The sequence below is a fragment of the Drosophila miranda genome, chromosome 2 (assembly GCF_003369915.1).
Source record: "Drosophila miranda strain MSH22 chromosome 2, D.miranda_PacBio2.1, whole genome shotgun sequence".
NCBI lineage: Eukaryota > Metazoa > Arthropoda > Insecta > Diptera > Drosophilidae > Drosophila > Drosophila miranda.
Genome location: NC_046675.1, coordinates 21,054,066 through 21,079,090, shown reverse-complemented (window position 1 = coordinate 21,079,090; position 25,025 = coordinate 21,054,066). Strand labels below are relative to the sequence as shown.

At 40.6% G+C, this 25,025-nt stretch overlaps 4 protein-coding genes across 7 annotated transcripts; 3 read left to right on the top strand and 1 right to left on the bottom strand.

Annotated features, from left to right (window-relative positions):
- Window positions 1-796: 796 nt before the first annotated feature.
- On the top strand, window positions 797-5,311 carry LOC108157833 (glucose dehydrogenase [FAD, quinone]). 2 transcript variants are annotated; one of them, XM_017290036.2, is made up of 4 exons: window positions 797-948; window positions 2,942-4,159; window positions 4,215-4,501; window positions 4,558-5,310. In XM_017290036.2, the coding sequence occupies exons 2-4, from the start codon at window positions 2,959-2,961 to the stop codon at window positions 4,912-4,914; spliced, it is 1,845 nt and encodes a 614-aa protein (XP_017145525.1). In that variant the 5' UTR covers window positions 797-948; window positions 2,942-2,958; the 3' UTR covers window positions 4,915-5,310. The 2 variants fall into 2 exon arrangements, with proteins under 2 accessions (XP_017145525.1, XP_033245652.1); XM_033389761.1 differs by lacking the exon at window positions 797-948 and having other exon boundaries at window positions 2,959-4,159; window positions 4,558-5,311.
- A 119-nt stretch (window positions 5,312-5,430) lies between these two features.
- LOC108157822 (GPI ethanolamine phosphate transferase 1-like) lies at window positions 5,431-8,403 on the top strand. The gene is made up of 2 exons (XM_017290022.2): window positions 5,431-6,308; window positions 6,363-8,403. The coding sequence occupies exons 1-2, from the start codon at window positions 5,534-5,536 to the stop codon at window positions 8,321-8,323; spliced, it is 2,736 nt and encodes a 911-aa protein (XP_017145511.1). The 5' UTR covers window positions 5,431-5,533; the 3' UTR covers window positions 8,324-8,403.
- An 11,388-nt stretch (window positions 8,404-19,791) lies between these two features.
- Window positions 19,792-24,677, bottom strand: LOC108157834 (clumping factor A-like). 3 transcript variants are annotated; one of them, XM_033388792.1, is made up of 3 exons: window positions 24,344-24,670; window positions 23,396-24,286; window positions 19,795-20,239 (listed from the first exon to the last, which is right to left on the bottom strand). In XM_033388792.1, the coding sequence occupies exons 1-3, from the start codon at window positions 24,492-24,494 to the stop codon at window positions 19,893-19,895; spliced, it is 1,389 nt and encodes a 462-aa protein (XP_033244683.1). In that variant the 5' UTR covers window positions 24,495-24,670; the 3' UTR covers window positions 19,795-19,892. The 3 variants fall into 3 exon arrangements, with proteins under 3 accessions (XP_017145526.2, XP_033244683.1, XP_033244684.1); XM_033388793.1 differs by lacking the exon at window positions 19,795-20,239 and adding an exon at window positions 23,224-23,395 and having other exon boundaries at window positions 23,462-24,286; window positions 24,344-24,677; XM_017290037.2 differs by lacking the exons at window positions 23,396-24,286; window positions 24,344-24,670 and adding an exon at window positions 20,726-21,041 and having other exon boundaries at window positions 19,792-20,668.
- LOC108156599 lies at window positions 21,244-23,054 on the top strand. Its single transcript, XM_017288142.2, has 3 exons — window positions 21,244-22,226; window positions 22,292-22,820; window positions 22,876-23,054. The coding sequence occupies exons 1-2, from the start codon at window positions 21,749-21,751 to the stop codon at window positions 22,636-22,638; spliced, it is 825 nt and encodes a 274-aa protein (XP_017143631.2). The 5' UTR covers window positions 21,244-21,748; the 3' UTR covers window positions 22,639-22,820; window positions 22,876-23,054.
- Window positions 24,678-25,025: the final 348 nt, after the last annotated feature.

Sequence of the window (25,025 nt, the reverse complement as noted above, 5' to 3'; positions counted from 1 at the left end):
ACACATATTGATTGTGAAAGTATCTGCGAAATCGGGCGAGCTAAAGCCGACATTTTTCAGTTGCCCATTAATGAAACGCTTTGAATGTTGTTCGTATGCAAATGATGCCTGGGCCAAGTCCAAGTCAAGCCGAAGAAACCCAGCCATTTGTAATCTTTTGAATGCCATCTTAATGATTCCACAAACCATCAGACCCAAAACCCAAACGATCTTGCAAGCCATCATGCACGCATAATAAACCGAATGGGAATCCGGAAAAGCGGCTACCGATCCGATTGACCGGGGCGTTGCTTGACATTGAACTTCAACAGAAGTCCAATGACTTGATCCATAAAACTATAAATACGTAGTATATTCGGAGAACAGTAAATACCGGAAGCACTTTAATTCACCTACAATGATCCGATGTTTGATTCGTTCGCATCCCAGTGCTAATCAGAGTCGACGACAAATTACTGATCGTCGCCTTGTCCGACATGGTTACGTTTACATCGAACCGAGGTCTGCTAATCCAATATGCAAAAAGCACCGGCGACACGCATCGAATTCCCTCCAAAAATATCTCATAAAATGCTTAAAAGATCATAGACAAAATTGGCAAGTTCAGGCGATGAACTTGAAAAAAGACGGTCCACTGAGAGCCACACACAAAATGTATCTCTGTTTGGCCCGTATTTTGTTGGCGTGATCGCTCCAGCGTAGCGCGTTGACCGACTTGCCCGGCAGCTACCTGTGTTGTTAACTCTTAGCTGGGGTTTTTATCTCAAAATAGGCTTCAACGTTGCAAGTTCGGCCAGCGACGATTCATTTAGGCGCCGGACATCAGCGGGCGCGCATGCGCATTCGACAGATAAATCGGGCAATCGATCTAAGGTGTCTCCCAAAGTGATTTTAAGCATTAGTTTTTTTTGGCAGAGCCAACCTATTAAGAGCACACGCGCCCATTTCGTAAGTGCATTCTTTTGATAACAGTTCTGTTTTTGCCTGCTGCTTGATTTGCATTGACAAACGTGTTCAGAATTTCACAAGAGAATATAAGTATACGTATTGGCTTGTTGCCAAGAGAATGAATGTTCGGTGTGTGTGTGTGTTTATAGATCCGGATCTGGCTAGTTGACGTAAACGGCAGTGCAACAAGTGGCACACTGGTTTTAAGAACTGTGCATGACCGAAAATGATTTAGACTGAAAAATGCTGTTTTTCACAGCGTTGGTGAATTTTGGTTTCCTATGCTGACAAGTTGAGTAATTTGGTTGCAGATTTGTGTATTGGACTATAATTTTCTTACGAGTTAAATGCAACCTTTTATTATGCTCATGAGTGGAATAATTTGTTCCAATTTCAAAATTGATGATTTTCTTAATGATATGTTTAAGCTGCCAAAGCCATTGTTTCAGTCACAGCACTGGACTACATATTCGTACATTTCTTGTTATAATTATCGAGATCTTTGGGCAGCACGACCCAGCCAATTAAGTGAGGTTTAATGACCCGCATTGATTGCTATAGACGCGATAACCAGAACTTTAATGAATGCAGTGCCCTTCGGCAGGGCGTCGTCACAAAAGGGAAACCAGCATGACGTAGGTCAGTTCTGTAAGAGCCAGTTCTGCAAGTAGTGCTCTTGACCAAGCCAATCAAGTGTGGCCAACACAAGTCCAAGGCCACACTCACGTAGAACAATACCAACCGCAGGCAGAGCAACTGTATCGTGGCTCTTTGTTGTAGCGCGCAGCCAGTTTCTTGGGGCGCTTAATAAGTCAGTTCGACTCTCGGCTACTCAGATAATTTACTTCCCAAGTACACAAGTACAGGGAGACCGTCCCTCTATTGAGGTTAATTGAAATGATTTATTAACATTTGTGCAATTTTTGCCAAAGCCCTCAACAAAAACCCAAATGGAAAAATTTGCATAAAAAAACATTTTGGCGCCCACAATTTAAGTAATTTAATTTCGATTTTTTGTTTGGCGTTTCGTTGTTTTTTTCTCTTGTCAGTTTTGTTGCTTGTGTCTTATGGACATCCGCGTGCGGTTTATGGGTCAACTTAAATATTTGCGCGCTGCTCTGCGATCGATTTATTTTGATTTTTATTCAGCTGATTTTTGCTTTAATTCGGTTTCTTCTTCGTTTCATTTTGGGTTTGTTTTGATCACGAACCGGTTGGCTAGGCTAGCATTTACTTTACTACGCTCCTTTTGCAAAGTCATTATTTTTATTGGCACTTTTGGTCGCATCAACGCTGTCTTGTAATCCCAAACCCGTTGAACTTGAGCTCAAAACGCGATCGGGAGGAGGTGTTGTGTTCGAACATTGCTCCGCCGATCGATGGAGCGTGAATTGAACTAGTCAGAAGTCAGAATTGGAATAAACAAGAATGCCAGTAGGGTGAAGCTTTAGATACTCTTACCAGACTGTTGTTCAAATTGAAACTAAATATGACTATAGAATTAGAAAGATAATGCATCATAAATTCTCCTTTGGTAGCATCATAAAACTTTGTGTATTTTGGTGTTTGATTCTTCGGACCGAAAAGTAATTTTTTTCCCTATATTTCTACGGGGCGTCAGGAAATATCCTGCCATAGTACAGCTTCTTGGTCAATCATGCAACATCGTTATATTATATAGTCTTTGATATTAGTTGCTCAAATACAGAACTATACAAGATTTATTACGAGAAAGCAAGTAGCAATAGCAAAACTAAGTTCTAGTGATTTTTATAGTAAACTATAAATCAATCAGCTCTATCAACTTCGTTCCTTCTGAGAATTGCAATCGTCTTAGAAAAGTTAGAATACCCCCACCAAGGGTATGGTATGAAAAGTGAAATCATTTTGAAGGTCGCTTCGCTGCAAAAATTTACATCCAGCTGCTAATCAAGAATTCTAGACTTAATCAGAGTATTTACTTATTAACATGTCCGCTTCATCATCCTCACAGGTTGAGTTCTGACCAAGATGAGGCTTTGGCTTGGCTCCCTCCTCCTCTGTCTGTTCTCCCTCTTGCAATCCTCCAGGGGCCAGCTCTTGGTGGACTTGCTGCGGGACTTTGAGACATCGCTGCTGAATACAAGGATCCCAGATACCACGCGGTTCTTGCCGGAGTATGACTTCATCATTGTCGGTGCTGGCACCGCAGGCTGTGTCCTGGCAAATCGTCTGAGTGAGATTACTTCAGCGAGCGTTCTGCTGTTGGAGGCGGGCGATCAGGAGACCTTCATCAGTGATGTGCCCCTGACAGCGGCCCTGACCCAAATGACCCGCTACAATTGGGGCTACAAAGCGGAGCCGACCGCCAACGCCTGCCAGGGCCTGAAAGAAGGCGTTTGCAACTGGCCCAAGGGGCGTGGCATTGGCGGTACCAGCCTGATAAACTTCATGCTGTACACGCGGGGCCATCGAAGAGACTACGACGATTGGGCGGCGGCTAACAACTCGGGCTGGTCCTACGACGAAATCCTTCCCTATTTCAAGAAGTCCGAGCGCATTGGCATACCCGAGCTGTACAAGTCGCCGTATCATGGCCGGAATGGACCGCTGGATGTCCAGTACACGGACTACAAGTCGCAGCTGCTGAAGGCATTCCTCAAGTCGGGTCAAGAGTTGGGCTACGACATCACCGATCCGAATGGAGAGCATCTTATGGGCTTCGGCAGGTCGCAGGCCACAATCCGAAACGGTCGACGCTGCAGTACCAGCAAGGCGTTCATCCAGCCAGTGGTGCAGCGCAAGAACCTGCACATCTCCATGAAGAGTTGGGTCACTAAACTCATCATTGATCCACTTACTAAAACGGCCGTCGGCGTGGAGTTCGTCAAGCAGCGTCAGCGATTTGTGGTGCGTGCCAGAAAGGAGGTCATCCTCTCCGCTGGCACCATAGCCAGTCCCCAGCTGCTGATGCTGTCCGGTGTGGGACCCGGCGATCATCTCCGGGAGCACAATATCACAGTGCTGCAGAATCTGCCGGTGGGGTACAATCTCCAGGATCACATCACCCTCAACGGCTTGGTATTCGTGGTCAATGATTCGACAGTGAATGATGCCCGGCTTCTGAACCCAACGGATATATTCCGTTACTTGTTTGCAGGCCAGGGACCATACACCATACCAGGTGGAGCCGAGGCTTTTGCCTTTGTGCGTACTCCAAGCTCTAGCCATGGTAAATATACTCTGTCCGGAATAAATACAGTATAATCAACCAATTTTTCTTACAGCTAAGGACTATCCGGACATGGAGTTGGTCTTGGGAGCTGGTTCCCTGAGTGGCGATCGCTTTGGGACTATGCGCAATCTTTTGGGCATAACGGACGAGTTCTATGAGACAATGTTCGGTGACTTGCAGAACAGAGAAACCTTTGGACTGGTCCCAGTGCTGCTGCGACCCAAGAGTCGAGGACGCATCTCCTTACGCAGTCGGAATCCATTTCACTGGCCTCGTATGGAACCTAACTTTATGGAGCATCCGGACGACATACAAGCCATGATCGAGGGCATTGAAATGGTACGTAGCTTTCTTAAATTCTTTAAAATTCTCAGATAATCATCTCAAACCTTCAGATCATGCAGGTGGCTCGTTCCAAGTCCATGGTCAAGATGGGCACTCATTTCCACGATCGACCCTTTCCCGGGTGTGAGCACTTGACCTTCGCCAGCCAAGAGTACTGGCGCTGTTGCCTGCGTCGCTACGGTTCCAGCCTGCAACATCAGTCGGGCACCTGCAAGATGGGACCCACTGGGGATCCCTCGGCTGTGGTAGATTCCGGTCTTAGGGTTCATGGCATTCGGAAGTTGCGGGTAGTGGATGCCTCAGTAATGCCAAATGTGCCGGCTGGACACACGAATGCTATTGTTATCATGATTGCCGAAAAGGCGGCGGACATGATCAAGAATACGTGGCGCATGAGGACCACATAAAACAACCTCAATGTGGTACCCTCATTTTTTAATTTATTATCTAGATATCTATCGTGATATGATTAAGCTTGCATGTGATAATTAAGTCATTTTTTAGCACCTAAAACCTCTTTATTAGCTTTCAAAATTGTTTATCCGCACAGAAGAAAATATTTAAATTAAATAAAAGACGGTTATATTTGAAAAACGACTTTCCACCACCACCTGGTAGATGGCACTGCGTACCAATACGTACTCTGGCGGAGAGTAGAGAAACAAGAAAATAGCTTTTCGGCTCTGTTAAGTTTACAGCAAAGCTTTTCGGCTCTGATAGCTTGTGCGCGTAAATCAAATTTATGATTTAAAACACAACGGCGAATAGTTTATAAATGATCTGTCAGTCATTATTATCTGTGATATACATTTGTATATGTGAAAATAAAATTTATTTTATATAATAGAGAGGTACTGCTCGGCCTTCTTTTCGTTGTAGTATTGTAGTAGGACCCAGTGTTCGGTGTGAAATATTGATATCGTGACATTCCAGGAACTCAATCCTAATTCAAGCTGACTGATATTTCCGTTTTTTTAAAATATTTTTTCAAAGCAATACAATTTTTCCATAAACTCTCTCTTCAAAATGTGGGAGCTTCAGGTGATAGTGGTGCACATTTTGCTGATCGGTTGTTTTATGAACATATATTTTCAATCGACTATTTTGGAGGAGCTTGAGCCACAGAAGACATTGCCTGAGTTTGGGCTGAGACCGCCGGCAGATCGATTGGTGGTATTCCTGATCGATGGTCTTCGGGCAGAGTCGTTCTTTGCAAATAACTGCAAAGGAGTGCCGCACCTCCAGAAACTGTTCTTGAAGCAGGGTGTGGTCGGAATTTCGCGAGGCTGCGCACCGACAATGACCCGACCCGGACACATTGCCATCTTCGCTGGCTTCAATGAAGATCCCCAAGCGGCCATTACCAATTTTGAGTGGAATCCGACACGCTTTGACTCCATATTTAATCGTAGTCGCCATGCCATCGGATGGCTCGATAAAACAGTGTCCGATTTCTTCGCGCGGTCCGGTGGTGCGCCACTGAGATTCGAAACGTACAGATATTCGGATTTCAGTAGAAGATTTAAGACCGATACCTGGGTTTACAACAAGGCCCGTGAGTTTCTTACCAACAACGAGAGCATTAGAGAGTTGCAAAACGCAACAGCGGTGGTATTTTTGGTTTATCTATTGGATATTGATAAGGCTGGCCATGTGTTTACTCCACTTCACCGCGAGTACCAGAAGAGGCTGTATTTGACGCAGAAGAGGATTCGGGAGACGTACGATCTCTTTGAGAATGCATTCAACAACAGTCGCACGGCCTATCTGATGACCTCTGATCATGGCATGTCAGATGTTGGTATGTATTCTTGACGCCATTGACTATATAAGACTGCCGCTGTGTTTGTTTCAGGCCACCATGGCGGGGGATCTGATATGGAAATAGAAATGCCCTTCTTCTTTTGGGGAGCCGGAGTCAAGCACCTGGGTCCGCCTGGGTCCCAGCTGAACTTCACTGTCAATGCACATGGACTTCAGATGCCTCTGCAAGAGCTGGAGCAGATCCAGCTGGCGCCGCTGATGTCGGCCTTAATAGGCCTGCCGCCGCCCACTAACAATAGGGCCCCGTTACCGCTGGGCTATCTCAATGTGAGCGAAGAGTACGAGCGGCAGGCGTTGTTCTTGAATGTCCTGCAGTTCATGGCCCAAGCGCAGATCATGATACGCCGCCATGAGCAAAGCTTCTTCCACAAATGGCTGCCGAAATATAAGCACCTGGACTCGAGGCGAATCGCCAGCCTTCCCTCTGAAGTGAATCGCCTAGTGGCAGCGGGCCACGACAGGAAAGCAGTAAAGCTACTCAGGCAAGCGTCCTGGCAGGCCCGGGAGTGCCTGGAGTTTTATCAGAGCTACTATAACATTCCGCTACTTGTGGCCTTAACTGCATCGTATTTTGGCCTGTTCTACTGCCTGACTGTCATGCTGACACGCGAATGCACAGAGAGCAAACAGCGGAAGAAGGGACTCGTAACATGGATGACTCTTCTGATGGCCATACTGGGACTGGTGCTCGGATATGTATTGTTTCTGCAGAGGGTGCCCTGGTACACGGAGTTTTACCTGCTGTTGCCCATAGGCATTTGGACGATGGCACTAGCCGAACGGCCGCTGCATGGTAAATCCATACCTTTTCCGTTTACACTTTTCATCTGGACAGTGATTCCCGCTGGATTGGTTATAACGACATCCTTTACGAGCACCCATGTGGGGCTGCTGTATGCAGCGGTCGTGTGTGGCTACAATCGACGCGGCTTCCTTCGGCCTACAGGGAAATTCTTTATATGGTTGACAGCCATGCTCCTACCAAGTGCATTTCTAGTTGTCACGCAAAACTTCAGCTTGGAATGGATATTAGATGCTATTGACCTAGACCTCGATAGCTATGTCCTAGCGTTCAGCATGTTTCTGGCAGTGCTCCTTCCATGGATATTGGGACATAAATTTGTGGAGCACGTTTGGATGATAAATTCAGGAATTCTACTGATGGGAGTCTATGGAACTTACCTCTACGAGAATAACCTCGAAATTAATCTCTTTCTGCGGACTGCCTTCTGGGCTTTCCTTGCCTATGCCTTCGTATCGTTGCCATACAGCAAAGAGAAAACCCCAAGAAAACGATTTAATTTGATTACCTTCAACCTGGTGGCAGTTCATGCACTGCTCTGCGTTTCAACGGGGTCGCTCTTCCTCCAAATGATGATAACCGAGTTTCTGCTTCGGCAGGAAATTCACGCTAAGGTTACAAAAAAACCGAAAAATGAGATTCGGGGTCCACTAGATCGGCTGAAGCTAAACTATCACTATGCCGTCTTGATTCTGTTTTACTTCTTCGTATCGTTCTTCGGATCCGGACACTGGGCATTAGGCTTCGCCTTCAGAGCAACAACTGGACGGCTGCTAATATCCAGCTTTACCCCATTTATAATAACCATTCTCATCATAGCCAAGATAATGATTCCATCCATTATTTTCATCTCAGGGATATACACTCTTTCGCCTTATGCCCGTATGAATACACGGGCTATTTTCAACTGTATGTTCTTGATTAGCGATGCCATGGGCTTGTTTTTCTGTTTATATATTCAAAACAGAGGCAACTGGCGCCAAGTTCGCCGATCACTCGATCACGTCCTATTGACAAACCTTGTTGTGATCCTGTTGCTGGCCTCTTCGTGTTTAACCAAGACCTTCCTTATGCCAATTAAGCGAGCTAAGCCGGAAAGCATTACGGAAGTAAAGGGAGGAGACGTGATTGTCCTTACGTCTGCAGGGTCTGCTGAAGAGAGTAAGGCTGTGGGGGTTTCTTTCGTCTAATGCATCAAAGTTCCTGTTAAAATAAATTACGTTTTATTGGTTTGGTTTTTTTCAATTAATCATCTGATTGTCGGTAAATAAACGCAATTTTTGTTATTCATTCATATTTTTCTTTGGCATATATGTACATATGTATATATTATTATTAATATTTAACACTGTTTAGTATATACCTGAAATTTATTTGTGACGTGGGATTCATTCTCCGGACTGTTCATGAGATTACAAATTAAAAAGATTCTTTGAGATGATCCAATGGGACACTTGAAGATGCCACACAGAATCTTGTATTATATTGTATGTCTATATTATATTGAATTGATGGAACTAGCAAGATCTTGGGTATGGAATGCTTACGATTATCCAGGAGAACGAAGGCGGAATAGAAAACCACGGAACGTTTTATGTCGAGCCACACATGCCTTTCTCTTGAAATACATTCCATATATGACATCGTATGACCGATAAAGCGATACACAGGAGAGTCAGCAGCGGAGATTTCCTCACTGCAGTTGCCTCTGCCTTTGGTCAGTCAAATAGTACAGAGAGTAGCAGTGGAGCCACTACCACTTCAAAGTGACCACAAAAAAGCGCAGTTCGCTTTGGTCTAACCAGCTCATTAATGTTACTAAGCCCAAAATGAAGAATGATATGGCTGAGAGGGCCAACCAAGCAAGTAATTTCCCGGCACATTCTACACCGCCTCTACTAGCTGGATTGTTTCCAATTTGGCAGCTGTTGCTTGTTTTTGGTTGTTTGTGTTTGCTCTGTGTTCGGGTAGTTTTCGGTTTGTTTTTTGTAGCCCCATGACGCAGGGGAGCCGACACATTTTCCTTTTGGGGCTGGGGCTAGCTTTTGTTTATAAACTAGTTTCGCAAACTTGCCTCAACCATACTACCATTCCTCTCACTCCTTTGTCCAAAAGTTTTGTATTTCGCTGTTTCGCTTGTGTGCTTTTTTTTCATAGGCCATTTGTTGCTTGCACTCTTTTCCACAGTTTCAGCTTATTTCTCTTTTTGCGGGATTTCAGCGCATTTAAAAGTATTTTTATGTATTCCCTGAATGGTCAGTGGGTTTTCTTTTAAGGCGCCATTAATAATACAGGTCGAGTTTCTTAAACTTGTAACATTTTTCTTCGAATTGAAGTTCAACGTCAAAAAGTTGTGCTTTAACTGGTAGCTCTTGTAACTTCCAATTCCACTCACGTTCTGGCCATAGAGGAGAAGTCCTTAAGCCAATTTCAGAATGCCTTGTAATTGAAACATAATTGGAGCAGCGTTTGCTTTATTTCTCTGCGACAAACAAACAGAAAAGTAAGAACACTCAGCCATGAACGTGGTTTCCTGTAGCACGAAGTCTAGATCTCCCCAAGTGGAGTTAAAGCGATTTAACCTGGTGACATCATTATGTCTTTCTCTGTCCTTTCCTTTATGACCATTAACATTAAGACCTTAACCATTGAGACCATTTTTAATAAAGCGATGAAGAAATGTGTGCCCTTTACAGTCATTCCACTATTGTGATAGGGTGTTTGATGTAATTTTTCTCTTCAAACTTTGTGCTGAAACAGAAGAAACGAGTTTCGAACGAAAGAAAAAAGTCGTCCACGCAGGAATAACGCAAGATTAGTATTATAAACACCGAATCTCTTTCCTGCTTGCTTTTTTTAACTTTCTTTTTACATCCTTACATCATAGAAAAGAAATTATTTTTCTTATTTCTTTTCCATATTCATGACTAAACCCACAGAAAATCGTTTTTGCTAATTTGGTTTTTGTTTACTTTTATTCTGGAGGATCTTTCGGGACAGAGCTGAGGACACCTAAGTAAATATAATTTAAGAAAATTATAACTGCTGGAGATGTGTACTGAGCAAACATTTTTATAATTTGCGTTTGTGACCGTGTAAAATATAAGAGCTGTTGGTAAATTTTCCACGAATATAAATTTGAGACATTAAACACTGATGTTATGTGTTAAAAATGTTTCCAGCTGTTGTATATTTTTCATTAAACTTCAAAGCGAAACTGTTCGTTTTCAATTTCTTCATTTTAAGCCTCCTTGAAAGCAATATCAATATCCCAGACAGTAACATTTGACATTTGAGATATAACATTAAGAATATATTTAAGCACTGCTTTAAAAGTCGAATGTGCAATGACTTGTGCAGTACTGAATATGCCCTCACCTTCTATAAATATGTTTCCCTCCATTCCTTTCCTTTTCTTGGTGTGGAGACCTTTAAAAAAGAATAGTTGCATAGAGCCAACTGCAGTTTCCTTAACTGAAAAAGGCTACTGTGAAGAAAACATTTCCACATTGAATTGTCACAGTGGTCCGCAAAGTTTTCACATAAAATGAAGAGATGAAAACTAAGAATATTCTCTTGTAAGCCTTGCGGCGTGTCTAGCGAAAATTCGAAAAAAATTCACTTTTTAAATGGAGACAAATGGTGGAAAATAGCAAGAAAAATGTACTTTTGTACTTAGCAAATGGCTAAGCGGATAGAAACAGAAAGAGAAAGAGAATTGAAAATCTCGTTGAGGGTTTTTTGTGGTTCTCTCAATCTCGGTCAGAGTTGCAGCAACCGCAACCTTTCTCCACTTCATCGGACTTTGCCCAAGTCTCACAACATTCTGCCTGTTAAATCTAATAAATATAGACAGATGTGGCATAAATAAGAATTCGCTGCGAAGCACAGTAAATGGCTTTCTCCTTATTTAGTTTTAGCTTGACTAACTTTTCTGATATTCAGTGTATTCGATTTTCATTTTAAAGAATCATTTGTGTTCGCTTGCCATCAGAGTTGTTTGCTAATTTGTTGATAAATTTTTAGATGAATTTGTTATCCTTTTTTTCATAATTCCATAATTTTTTCACTGTTTGCTTTTAATAAAAAACCTAGAAGAATAATAAATGTAATTGCTTTAACTTTCAGACCGGGAAATAACCAAGTCCCAAAGCTACGAGAAATTGTCTGTTCTCATATACATGAAAGCATGTTCCGGTAAGAGACGCATTAATTAACTCAACTTAACACGTATGTAGGTCTTTCGTACTCCCTGCGGTGGGAATCCCCCTTGAGGTGGGTCCATAAAATGGATTGCCTTGCTGGTCAAACTGGGTCTCGTGTTCGTTTTTGTGGCATACCAAATTTCCATTTTTTAAGGTCTAGAGTAGAAACCGCACCAATTTATTTGATGGCCCAGAGAGAACCCATTTAGCTCAACTTTAAAAAGGTTCTTTAAAATATTAAAAAATATAATTTGATTAATAACAAAAAAATGTTCTCGAGCCATCACAGTCCATTTTACCCCCACTGCCATTGGAATATTTGATAATTATTTGAAATCCTCAGAAGGAGTCAAGTCAGTGAAAGCGAGTACAAAGCAGCACCGCAATATTAAAGCCGATTCATTAATTAAGTAGGACAAAAGCAAGGAAAACAATGCAAGCCTTAGAGGGGGCGATATAGATTGTGGCTAAATTACCGTTACCGTCTCTTCAGACTTATGTGCTATTTTGACCGATGAAGATTGAAAGGAGAACACTGTCATTAAATATATTCAATGAGCTACACAGCGTACAAGGACAAGGATGCAGCTAAACTTCAAGTAGCGACAGAAATCTCCTCAGCTGGATTCACCAAGGATAAGGGGTCTCGAATTCCTTCTCTGGCACTATTATGTTGAGTCATTCAAATCAAATTGCCATTGGCTCAAATTCTGTTGAAGATGCTGATAGAAGGAAAAACTATCTTTATTCTGAGAACCTAAACGGTGAATATAAATGTAGCCACTAGACAGATACAGATTTAATCATATTTTATCCGTTACTCTCCCTCCAAAGCTCATCTATGTACCTCTGAAAAAATCAATTTACATGCCTCATAAGATTAAGAAGTTAATGGTCTTAAATTTGTCAAGTGCAGATTTGGGCCCTAATTTCTGTTAATTTTTCATTTTTAATTTCGCTGAAAGTCAAGTTTGCCCATGAATACGCAATTAGGGAAACTTTATGAAAAAACTTGAGATTGTTAAACGACATTAATACGATTAATATCTTAGCAAAATCTACATACATATATGTATAATACTTTGCAAGCAGCTTTTGGCTTTGTCCTTTGTCCTGGCTTGCTCCTGAAGCTTGGACATCAGGAGAAGCTTTGATGGTCGTTATGCGAGGACAATGCTGATATGACTTCTTGCAGTATACCAGAAACAGTGGCATACTCTTTTTCGACACCTACTTACATTAACTGAATTATTTTAAGAGATTTATTTAAAGAACAGCTCACACCAAAGAGCCATCGACACAAGCTTTTTTGGAAAGCTAACTTAATATTAATATTAAAAAATGAAAGGGAAATAAATCCTTCGGGTACGTATTGTCACCAGCCTTCAAGGCTTTCAACTTTTTGGCTCACTCAAAAATATGTATGTGCAAAAGACTCTGCTAATGGCGGATGCGAAGCTTATCCCATAAATCAAAATTAATAAATATTCAAAATCTCTTGCATGTAATTTCATTGTTGTTGAAGTGAGCTAAGCCAGCGATTCTCATGAGGATTACACTCTCTTCTTCTATATAAATGGAGGTTTTTATAAAAGCCTTCGAAGCTTTTATTGAAGTTATTTATGAACTCATTTATTCCTTTGTTATTTGACGTACGGACGATTTCCTTGTGAAATTTTAGAGATTTTTAATGTTTTCCACAACTGAGGGAATTAATAGTTCAACAGTAACTATTAAGGCACGTGTGCTTTGACTGAAAAGTTCCGAAAATCACGCATCACAGAGTGGTCTGTGCATTACTTTGTCCAGAAAGCTTTGCTAATTAATTTTACATTTAAATCACACGTATACAAATTGTTCATGTTTAAATACAGCAGTTTCAGCAAACAATCAGTTGAACAAAAGCCAATGACAATTTGCATGACGATTTCCCCGTCCCGTCCAACTCTTTGCACAGGAAACAATCAATTTCGCGATGTGCGTAGAGGAAGGGCTTCAATTGACTACGCTTAGTGCCTGTTTTGGGTTTTGGCTGTTGGTTTTGTTGGTACGCACCATTACGCGGGCAAAAGGCGCATCAAGGCAACGGGCAGACCCAGGACCCAGCGGATGTGGATGAGGAAATTGCAATAGTGGGAAACCGACAAAACAGAAAAGCGGGAAAATGGACCGATAGACAGACAGATGGACAAAGTGGCAGCAGTCGTAGTATGCAGGTCCATTTTCGCTTTGGGGAACGGTTAGCAGGACTCACTCAGTTGAGTGCTTTGAAGGAACGTGCCACGAATTTTGGTGACTGTCCAACGATATTGCTTAAACCCCCTGGAGCACTGCACTCAATTTAGTCACGCGAAATCATTCGCCAACTTAAGAGAATGTAATGCAATATCGAATCCTTTGAAACGTACTCGTACATGAAAGAGTAGTGCTCTAAAAATTATATTTTCTTGCAGGCGCGTCATTTCATTAGGTATAAACTTTTGCACGCCATGTCGTACTTTTCTACGAATTTCAATTTATGTTTATCGTTCCACATCATGCTTACTGACTGCTTGGGTTTCCATCTGCTCTTTCCATAAGTAATTAACCTAATTAAGTAAAAGCTCTCTTCAATTGTTGCACATCCCAAAAAAAGTGTACTTTAAATCAGTTAGAAAAGTTAAGTAAATATTAAAATATTTTCAGTAAAAAGATTCGAATTTGGTTTGTTATCATATCAGAAAAATAAATAAGGCTTACGCAGTCTTCTACTTACATAGGTCCTTACGATCTTATTTGTGTGCAAATTTGGTACTGCCTGCGGCCTCTTGCAGTTGGAAGAGGAGCGCAAATTCTCTAAGTGTTTGCATTAGATAATGTGGGCTGTTTGTTCATGTTATTTGCCTAATTTTGGCAGTCTACAAGAGCGGAACATATATCGAGATCCAACATATTATATGTAAGGATTTAATCAATGATGTGTGTTTAACGCATCAAACAATCCACGAAGGCTTGACCTGGGGAAACTTAGATAGTCCGAGAGTGGATTTTAAAGACACGCTTCAACTTTAAACATGGAAATTATGTACAAATTGGGACCAGACCCATAATTCTGAAAGGCCATTATTTCTCCATCTGCGCGGACAAAATCAGCCTTAAATAATAGAGTCCATCACCCATCTTTTAGAACCATTCCAGGAAATATATTATTTGGTAATTTAAAGGGAATTATCCTGCTGCCTTCTATTGATTTATAATGGGCTTTGCTTTATCATTGATAGTCTGTACATAAAATGAATGATTAATCACAAAGTCATTGAAACAATCAGCTAAGTCGTTTTCCATCTATTTAAATTTGCATTGCATTGCTTGGAGTGTTCATCATGAGTCAAAGCCAAAGCCTAAGTGGTCTAAGTGATGACACTTATATCTCAATATAAGTTACTTCTTGAAAATGTATTTTTGAATTTTTGACATAACTTTGCTTCAAATTATGACCAAAGTTGTTTAATTAATTGTATGCTTAAAAGCAGCAACGAGAACACAGATATGTACTATAGATATACATAGTATACTATACACTATAAAGAATTAATTATACTATGTGTTCCAATCTGCTTCCTATGTGATAAAAAGTAAAAATAAAATGCCGAAAGAGGGAAAACCTTAATGAAGGCGAAGGATATTTTGTACCAAACAAGAAGAAACCACAATTAGTTTAATATCCTCCCCACATGTGGATTTCCTGGGGATTTTCAAATGGCAGTGTGAAACCTTAAGCTAATTAATGCGCCTGCTTCAAAGCTTTCTGCCATAAAATACGGTGTGCGGTAGGAAAATAAAATTTCGGTGAATTATGTCTAAGCACTTAAGAAGGTGTTTAAGTCCCTGAGGAAAGGGCCGACACCGAAAGTTTAGTCGGCTGTGTTTCGTATGGGGTATTGAGCTTATGGTTGCTTAAGGAAAGTTAGTCTTGTGTCTGCTGAGAAGGATGCAAGGCGGACTGTTTTCCCTAGGCTTCATTTTCATCGTTTTCTGGCAGATTACATATGTACACACATATATGAAAAATATGGATAAAGATTGATGTTCTCTGACAATGAGGTAAATCACGTACAACTGTTAGAACAAGCAAAGGTTTTGTGGACGGATACATTGAATATTCTGATATTGATGTTTGTTCATTCTTCTTGGTGCCAAAATTTCTTGTCAAAAGTAATAAGTGGAAAAACCTCTTAATATATATCAACCTTACATATAGGAGTACATTTATCTCCCGACTCCAAGTCCGCAGTGCGCCAATAATTTCTCATTATTATTTTAAGAAACGGATTTACAGGCAACGACAGAAGAAGAGCAGAAAACCGTAAGGATATCTGTCGGATGGAATCAGCCTTTAAGCGAATTTTTTTTCTGCTGCGGTCTCGGCCACGCCATATGCCAGACGCCAGAGAAAAGAACTGGGAAAACCACACAGTGAGCCACCAGAGGTTTGGTTTTTTACGGCATTTTCTTATTTTCTTTACTACCTTTGAGGCTTCATTAAAAAAGTTCTGTAAAGTTCACGGATTATTCCAGTTGGGCAACTTAAGATATGGGAATTGATTCAGGAAAAGTATTTAGCATTATGAATTAAAATTAATGGTCTTGATTTAGTAAGGCGTTCTTTCTATATAAAAATAAAGCCGAAACTGGTTTCTGATATTTTTCTCTATTCAGAAATTATTTAAATCAGTTGGGCGCACAACTGGTTCACAGTGGGCTGTAAAATTGTGAATCCTCCTGCTGCCTGGAATACAAATGAAGCGTCATAAAATATCCTCCAGCAATTGTCTTGTTAGCAGTCAATAAGGTCCTCAAAAAAAGCCATTTGTGATGCCTCAGTTTGCCAAGGATGCCCCCAAACACAGTCTCGTTTGACATTTTACTATGCCCTATGATTGTGGCACATCTGGCACAGAAAAGACCAGAAAATAGATAGATGGATAGATGGAAATAGATGTATAAAAAATGGACTCGAGATTGCTGGAAGAATGCATAGCCCTTCACTGCAACAACTTTCTGAAAACTGAAAAGGATCTGATTTTATGTGTGTATTTTAAGCATTTGAGCATTCTCATCAAGCCATTTAACCTGGAAATAATCAGCTTAATATTCCACAGGCTTTTAGAAGGAATTAAATTACTCTCCATTCTCTGTCCCCTACATTTACGTCTACAAAAAGATACAATTTAAATAACATAAATGAATTATTCATTAAGCTAACGTACTTTACAGGCAAAAATTACAACTAATTCCCTAATTTCAGGCAAGAGAATATTCAAGAAACAACTTGAAAATAAGCAAAATGAATTGTCACATTGTTAGTCTCCTCGTCAGATAAACAAATTTGAGAATGCCGAAAATCACAAAGCAGATTTGGGCCCTTGACCTCAAGGAGCCACGAACGTGCTCGTTAGGAGAGCATAGGGCCCCCAACCTTCCCCCCATTTATGACAAAAGAGAGAGACACACAACAACAAGGCGAGGGACATTCCAGTCCTTGCTACAATGTCCCTTCTGCTTGCAAATTGCTTTGAGAGCGAGATTTCATGAAGCAATCCACCCTTATGTCCATTTATTCAAATATAAAGCTGAGCCTTTTAATTGTACGTAATCTGACAAGGCAATATTCAGTAGAGTAATCTCCAACCTTCCAGTCTCTGAGCTCATTCAATGTGGGAGGAGCATTATAGGAGCACAATTAATTATGTGGCAGACCAGAAAGGTTTTCATGTTCAATCAGGCACTGATCAATGATGTCGATTTTTCACCTGAGAGGCAACTTCCAAGCCTCCAAACGGAAATGAATTGGAAATACGAATTTCCTATTTCTGCTAGTGGGAGCGAAATAACTTGCAGACTTGCTCTTTGGAAATTGGCATCAATCCACAATGTTGTAGCTGTTAAAATGATAGATTCAAGCATGTGTGTATACACCCAAAGGCGGTAAAATTGGAACAGGTGCAGCGCTTTTCTGAAATTAGGGTGTTCTATACTTTTAATTAGGAGCTTAATGAAGCCCTCAATTAAAATACACATAGGCCACAGTTGCTTCAATTAGTCACTTATAATTCATTTAATTAATATTACCTATCAAAGATATACGTTAACCATACTGTGCTTATTTAATTTTTAGCTCCTGGCACATTGTGCCACATTAAACGCATTCTCTGCAATGTAAACAGCAAAAGCTAAAAATAGGAGACCAAAAAAATAAATAAAAACAACGAAAACAAATGCAAAGCCAAACAAAGAACGAACAGGAACTTAATTAGGTTCGATAATGTAATCAAAAGTAGGTTTTACTGCCAATATTTCTCAGATAAACATATGCATGGCCCACAATTTATACCTTGGCGTATTCCACAGATATACATACATATATGTATTTAAATTATTCTATATAAGCGTCTAGTTTTTTGACTGATTAGCCAGATATGAATTCAACTTGTTTAACTGTAAGAACAGAACGCTGAAGCTTGAACATACATTTCAGGCCTGGATCTTAAAAATGACACTCACAGAAGCCAGCACACAGTCCGCCACTTATGGTTGTCTCGACTCGAGAAATTTGTTCTACTTTTGGGCTAAGAAACACGGACATAATCATGAGCAACTTCATCATCATGGGAGCATACATTTTTGATTTGGGCAACGACCGCAGAAAACTGAGGCGAATTCTTAAAGCTGTACCAACCTTTATCTAAGGTAAAGAATATTCTTCGGGCCAAATACATGCAGTGATATGATGTAAAACCCTGTCGAGATGCTAATGACAGCGACATTTGTTTGCGTTCCTGTCAGCATCCACTTGACGCTTTCAGTGTTCGTTCGGTCTGTGGTCACATCAGCACCTGACACATATGAGTCGCAGTTTGAGGAACAGCGGAGTTGTGGGCGACATGTGGTGACGGCTATGGAGATGCCGACAGGACAGGTGCTTGTCAAGGGAGGGTCGTTTAAATGTGTAACCACAGTGGGGCATATGAATTTGAAGACATTTATCTGAACTACTTATATGAATTTTTATATACTTATCTTTCAAATCGGGAATATGAAAGCTTCAAAGATAAGAGGACGATTGAATATGCTTAAATCTAATACGAACTGGAAAATTATTATAAACTCTTAAATGGATTCCTTAATTAATCTTCTTTCCATTCCGGACCTCACTTTGAGAAGCGTTTTCTACCCCAGGCACCATTGGAGTGTTAAATTTGTTTTCCTTTTCATGGTTTTTCCTGCGCCGACTCCGACCGCCTGCGTCATCGTCAGCAGCGCCGCCTCTGCCTCAGTTGCTGCCTCAGCTGACGGCCACTGCTCTCTCCGTTTCACGCAAGGAAACAGTACGGGGGAGAACGTAATTCCATGTAACTCAGCAACGTATTGAAATACGTAACGTGACACGTGTCTGTTGTAGAACAACAAAGAATCTGAAAAACAATTACAAATACAAATAAGCTGTGGCGGTAAATTAACGATTGAAAAGGGCAGGAAACACACTAAAGTTATTTTGGTTCTTTTTAAATTAACCAGACTCCTATTCTTACCTAGTCATTGAAAAATATCAAAAAAGAGGCCGCCCTCGGAGGGCGTTTTATTTTTAGGGACATTTTATTCCAAGCAGCGCTACGCTTGCATATTTAAAGGCTTTTGACCTACAATTACTCGCGTGTGTTTTACTTTAACCCCTTTTCACCTGAGCTTGCCCTTGCTGGGAAAATAATTGTAATATTTAAGTTCCTGTGCTTAGGTAATCCTGTATAGATTGATTTGGAGGCAGCTCTGAACTGAATTGAACTGAACGGTAAACCACAACATCCATTCCATTCGCCATTTTTAATTCCATTTCCACAGGAACAATGCGCTACGAAGGTATGAGTATAACAGACTGACTACCACCAAGGAGCCGTTTATCATTTTAACAGCTTGCCATTACAGGATTGATAGGAAACGTCTCAAAGTGCGAAACGATTTACAAAGGTTGTACAACCCTTAAACAAGAAAAAAAAAACAACTTCGAAATGGAAAAGAAAACTACGAAAAAAATAACCTAATGGCAATCGGAAGGTAAGCAGCAGAAGCACCTTTCTCTTCTTCTGACATCGAATGAGGTCTTAAAAAGGATTTCCATGCTGAATATTTGAGTTTATTTCGTGACAGAAATTGGATTTCCATGCATCCACCTTGTTCGCGCTTCTCAGGTGGGGAATTGACATCATTGATGGGTGTCAGATTGAATATGAAAAACCGTTCGTTGCTGCCACATAACAAATTGAATTGCTTTCATAACTTTGAGATTGTTTGTCTTTATCTCTTGAACATTTTTTATATGTACATCTGTATATATTTATATTGATATAATATTGCACAGATGGAAACTAGGACGGCCTATCAGGTTGTGAAGCTGTTTTATTTCTTATAAGAGTTTTATTTATTTTTTTGTGGCAGCAATTTATTGATTATCTTAAACCTGCATTTATTGGCAAACAATGTTAAGGTCAAATTGGATCGATAGCATCTAAGGTTTTAGCTAAGAAGAGTCAGACTCCGACGTGGTTTCAGTCAAATCATCATGCTCTCCCAGTATTTCTGTCTGGCTTTCTGTGTCCGTATCTGATTCGGGAGAGCCCGAAAGTTCGTCAGAATTCAAGGCCGAAGAGCTTAGATCTGTGTCCGTATCTGATTCGGGAGAGCCCGAAAGTTCGTCAGAATTCAAGGCCGAAGAGCTTGGATCTGTGTCCGTATCTGATTCGGGAGAGCCCGAAAGTTCGTCAGAATTCAAGGCCGAAGAGCTTGGATCTGTGTCCGTATCTGATTCGGGAGAGCCCGAAAGTTCGTCAGAATTCAAGGCCGAAGAGCTTGGATCTGTGTCCGTATCTGATTCGGGAGAGCCCGAAAGTTCGTCAGAATTCAAGGCCGAAGAGCTTTGATCTGTGTTCGTATCTGATTCGGGAGAGCTCAAAAGTTCGTTAGAATTCAAGTCCGAAGAGCTTGGACCTGAACTATCCGTGTCCTCGGAGTCAGAATCTGAAGGCGTGCCCAGATCTTCACTCTCATTCAGAACGTTCAAAGGTTGGACAGAAATCAAGGCCGAAGAGCTTAGAAATGAATTATCCATATCCTCGGAGTGAACAGTTGACGACGCGCCAAGCAACTCGATCTCCATCGGATCTCTGAAATAATTGGCAGGATTGAAGGCTGTATCTTTGGAGTCAGCAGCCGAAGACAAAGGCTCGTCAATATTTCCGACGGCCTCCGCTATATCCTCACGGTGCTTGCGCTTCAACAATTCGTCCTTGATCAAATCTAGAGCAAAATGATTATATTCGTAGTTTCTGTCACTCACACAGTGGCATTTCTTACCGTAACCGGTCATCAGCAGCTTATCCAAAACGTCGGGTTCATAATTCGTGATGCCCTCCAACTTCAGTAGATTTTTAATGACCTTTGTGTCATGGCGCACATCCAATTTCTCTACGGGCATATGAAACTTTGGAAACTTTGATATAGACATTTTCACGGGATTTTCACTTCAGGGCGCAACGAATTAACTTGCAATTATATGTGACCCATGACTTTTGACGTTTAATGCCTAGGTAATGCTATCAGGTATGCTCCGAATGCAGCTATCGATGGAATCCCAAATTCGCAATCTCACGGAATAAAATATTCGTCGCCTTGCTCCTTGTTATTTTTTGCTTAAAACGCATAACAAAAAAAAACGCATAACAAAAAAAAACGCATATGTTTTCATAAACACTTTGAACTAATTTGTAAGCAAATCCTGCTGAGTCATGTACACCTGGTCACACTAATAGATGGACCCCAACACAACAACACAGCAGTGAAAAAAGTAGGCCCGTAACACATTTTTTAAATTATATTGGGAATTTTTCGGCTCATGGAATAGGTCTCTTTTTTTTATTGGTATTTTAATACTAATAGCTATTAAATCTACATACATACATATATCTCCCTCTATATCTGCGCGAGACTGTGGAGAAACTTATTTTGTCATTTTTATAAACATCGATTGCTTGTGGCATACATCGATATCTAGTTTTGAAATTCTCTTCAAGACTTTGTGAAGAAAGGGAGACACAAATACATATACGGCAGAGAGTAAAACTATTAAGCGATAGAGAAAAACCTGAAGACCAGAAATAATTATATTTTTTCTTAGAGGTTTTTTCTCTTAAAACATCGATATCTTCAAACATCGACGTTTTTCGTTAGCTCGCAAAAATATTATGAGCCGCATGTGCAGTCAACCAACATTTTGATTTTGCTGTCAAAATACAAAGTCTCCGAAAATTTCTTCTAAAGAAATTGTAAATTATCTCTATCCTCGATTTAATCTACCCACGCCGCTATTTCTGCTTTAAAATGATTCAAAATTTACCAACTGAGATCATTGACAAAGTGTTTGGATACCTGGAAGAGAAAGAAAAACTGATTTTGGCCCAAGTAAACAAAAGACTTGAATGCACCTATGCTTACCACGTTAAAGAAAAATATAGGTGTCTTTTCGTCCGCGAAGACATAAACTCGCCTGGGTTCTATACAGACACCGAATTACGTGTTATTCTGTCTTCATGCGGATCAACTGTTAATTTTATTTCAATACAATGTACTGAGGTTATGGATCAACTAGGAGAACTCATAGAAAAGTACTGCATTAACCTCAGATATGCCTATTTGATGATAAACAATGAAAATTTCAATGCGTTCAAACGTGTTTTAAACAAGACATGCATAGAAACGCTTAACTTAGATAGTTTCCATTATCGCGGAACGGATCTCATCCAGTACGTAAATCCATACTGTAAAGATTTGAAGCTAGAGAGAATTTCGATGGCCCAGGGTAAGAATTTTAATCTACTTAGTTCGATGTGAATTTCCTCGACGAGTGCTTTGAATTTATTTCAGAGCATCATATACGGCAACTGATTCATTTGGAAAAACTGTATGTGGAATCGTACTATGTACGAAATATTTTCGAAATATGCTCCCATCTTCCGAAACTTCGCGAATTCACTACTACCTGTTTTGAATATCCAACCGATTTAAAACAGGATTATTTATATCCTGAATTAGAAACGCTGACACTTCAGTATTTCGAAATTAAATTAGATTTGCCAATATGTCCGAAACTAAAACAATTGATGTTGATTTTTACTGTGAGCTACGTTGAAAACATTGGTGACATTATTTCAAAGTACGGAAACACATTGGAGTATCTAGATTTATCGCCTTCTATGCGGAGCAAACAATAATAGTTCTCAGAAAATGTAAGCGGTTGCAGTCTATTAGCACCAGAAATGCAATTATACGATACTTATTCGTCGAATTTCTGGGATCATTAATTACCGTTTTAAAAGAAAATGGTTTTAACACAGAGAGACGTCTGCAATTGGAAGGGGACTTGTGTGAAGTCGAGCAGCTTAAGCTGGTATTGGTGAGTATTTGATTTGGGTAATATTTAACCGGATTGAAACAATTTTTTGTTTCAGATGGAAAAGTTCCCAAATTCCGAAGTGTGGAACATGATTACGCTGAGTCAATTCATATATTAACTGCACCATCAAGTCGTCCATGCTAATCGAATACAACACTAATTTATAAATTAATTGTTCGGAAGCCAAAATAAAACAAAAACAGAACAAGAGAATAAAGGAATTGATGCGAGAATATCCAATGCTTTGATAACTTTGAGATTGTTTGTCTTTATCTCTTGAACATTTTTTATATGTACATCTGTATATATTTATATTGATATAATATTGCACAGATGGAAACTAGGACGGCCCATCAGGTTGTGAAGCTGTTTTATTTCTTATAAGAGTTTTATTTATTTTTTTGTGGCAGCAATTTATTGATTATCTTAAACCTGCGTTTATTGGCAAACAATGTTAAGGTCAAATTGGATCGATAGCATCTAAGGTTTTAGCTAAGAAGAGTCAGACTCCGACGTGGTTTCAGTCAAATCATCATGCTCTCCCAGTATTTCTGGCTGGCTTTCTGTGTCCGTATCTGATTCGGGAGAGCCCGAAAGTTCGTCAGAATTCAAGGCCGAAGAGCTTGGATCTGTGTCCGTATCTGATTCGGGAGAGCCCGAAAGTTCGTCAGAATTCAAGGCCGAAGAGCTTGGATCTGTGTCCGTATCTGATTCGGGAGAGCCCGAAAGTTCGTCAGAATTCAAGGCCGAAGAGCTTGGATCTGTGTCCGTATCTGATTCGGGAGAGCCCGAAAGTTCGTCAGAATTCAAGGCCGAAGAGCTTGGATCTGTGTCCGTATCTGATTCGGGAGAGCCCGAAAGTTCGTCAGAATTCAAGGCCGAAGAGCTTGGATCTGTGTCCGTATCTGATTCGGGAGAGCCCGAAAGTTCGTCAGAATTCAAGGCCGAAGAGCTTGAATCTGTGTCCGTATCTGATTCGGGAGAGCCCGAAAGTTCGTCAGAATTCAAGGCCGAAGAGCTTGGATCTGTGTCCGTATCTGATTCGGGAGAGCCCGAAAGTTCGTCAGAATTCAAGGCCGAAGAGCTTTGATCTGTGTTCGTATCTGATTCGGGAGAGCTCAAAAGTTCGTCAGAATTCAAGTCCGAAGAGCTTGGACCTGAACTATCCGTGTCCTCGGAGTCAGAATCTGAAGGCGTGCCCAGATCTTCACTCTCCTTCAGAACGTTCAAAGGTTGGACAGAAATCAAGGCCGAAGAGCTTAGAAATGAATTATCCATATCCTCGGAGTGAACAGTTGACGACGCGCCAAGCAACTCGATCTCCATCGGATCTCTGAAATAATTGGCAGGATTGAAGGCTGTATCTTTGGAGTCAGCAGCCGAAGACAAAGGCTCGTCAATATTTCCGACGGCCTCCGCTATATCCTCACGGTGCTTGCGCTTCAACAATTCGTCCTTGATCAAATCTAGAGCAAAATGATTATATTCGTAGTTTCTGTCACTCACACAGTGGCATTTCTTACCGTAACCGGTCATCAGCAGCTTATCCAAAACGTCGGGTTCATAATTCGTGATGCCCTCCAACTTCAGTAGATTTTTAATGACCTTTGTGTCATGGCGCACATCCAATTTCTCTACGGGCATATGAAACTTTGGAAACTTTGATATAGACATTTTCACGGGATTTTCACTTCAGGGCGCAACGAATTAACTTGCAATTATATGTGACCCATGACTTTTGACGTTTAATGCCTAGGTAATGCTATCAGGTATGCTCCGAATGCAGCTATCGATGGAATCCCAAATTCGCAATCTCACGGAATAAAATATTCGTCGCCTTGCTCCTTGTTATTTTTTGCTTAAAACGCATAACAAAAAAAAACGCATATGTTTTCATAAACACTTTGAACTAATTTGTAAGCAAATCCTGCTGAGTCATGTACACCTGGTCACACTAATAGATGGACCCCAACACAACAACACAGCAGTGAAAAAAGTAGGCCCGTAACACATTTTTTAAATTATATTGGGAATTTTTCGGCTCATGGAATAGGTCTCTTTTTTTTATTGGTATTTTAATACTAATAGCTATTAAATCTACATACATACATATATCTCCCTCTATATCTGCGCGAGACTGTGGAGAAACTTATTTTGTCATTTTTATAAACATCGATTGCTTGTGGCATACATCGATATCTAGTT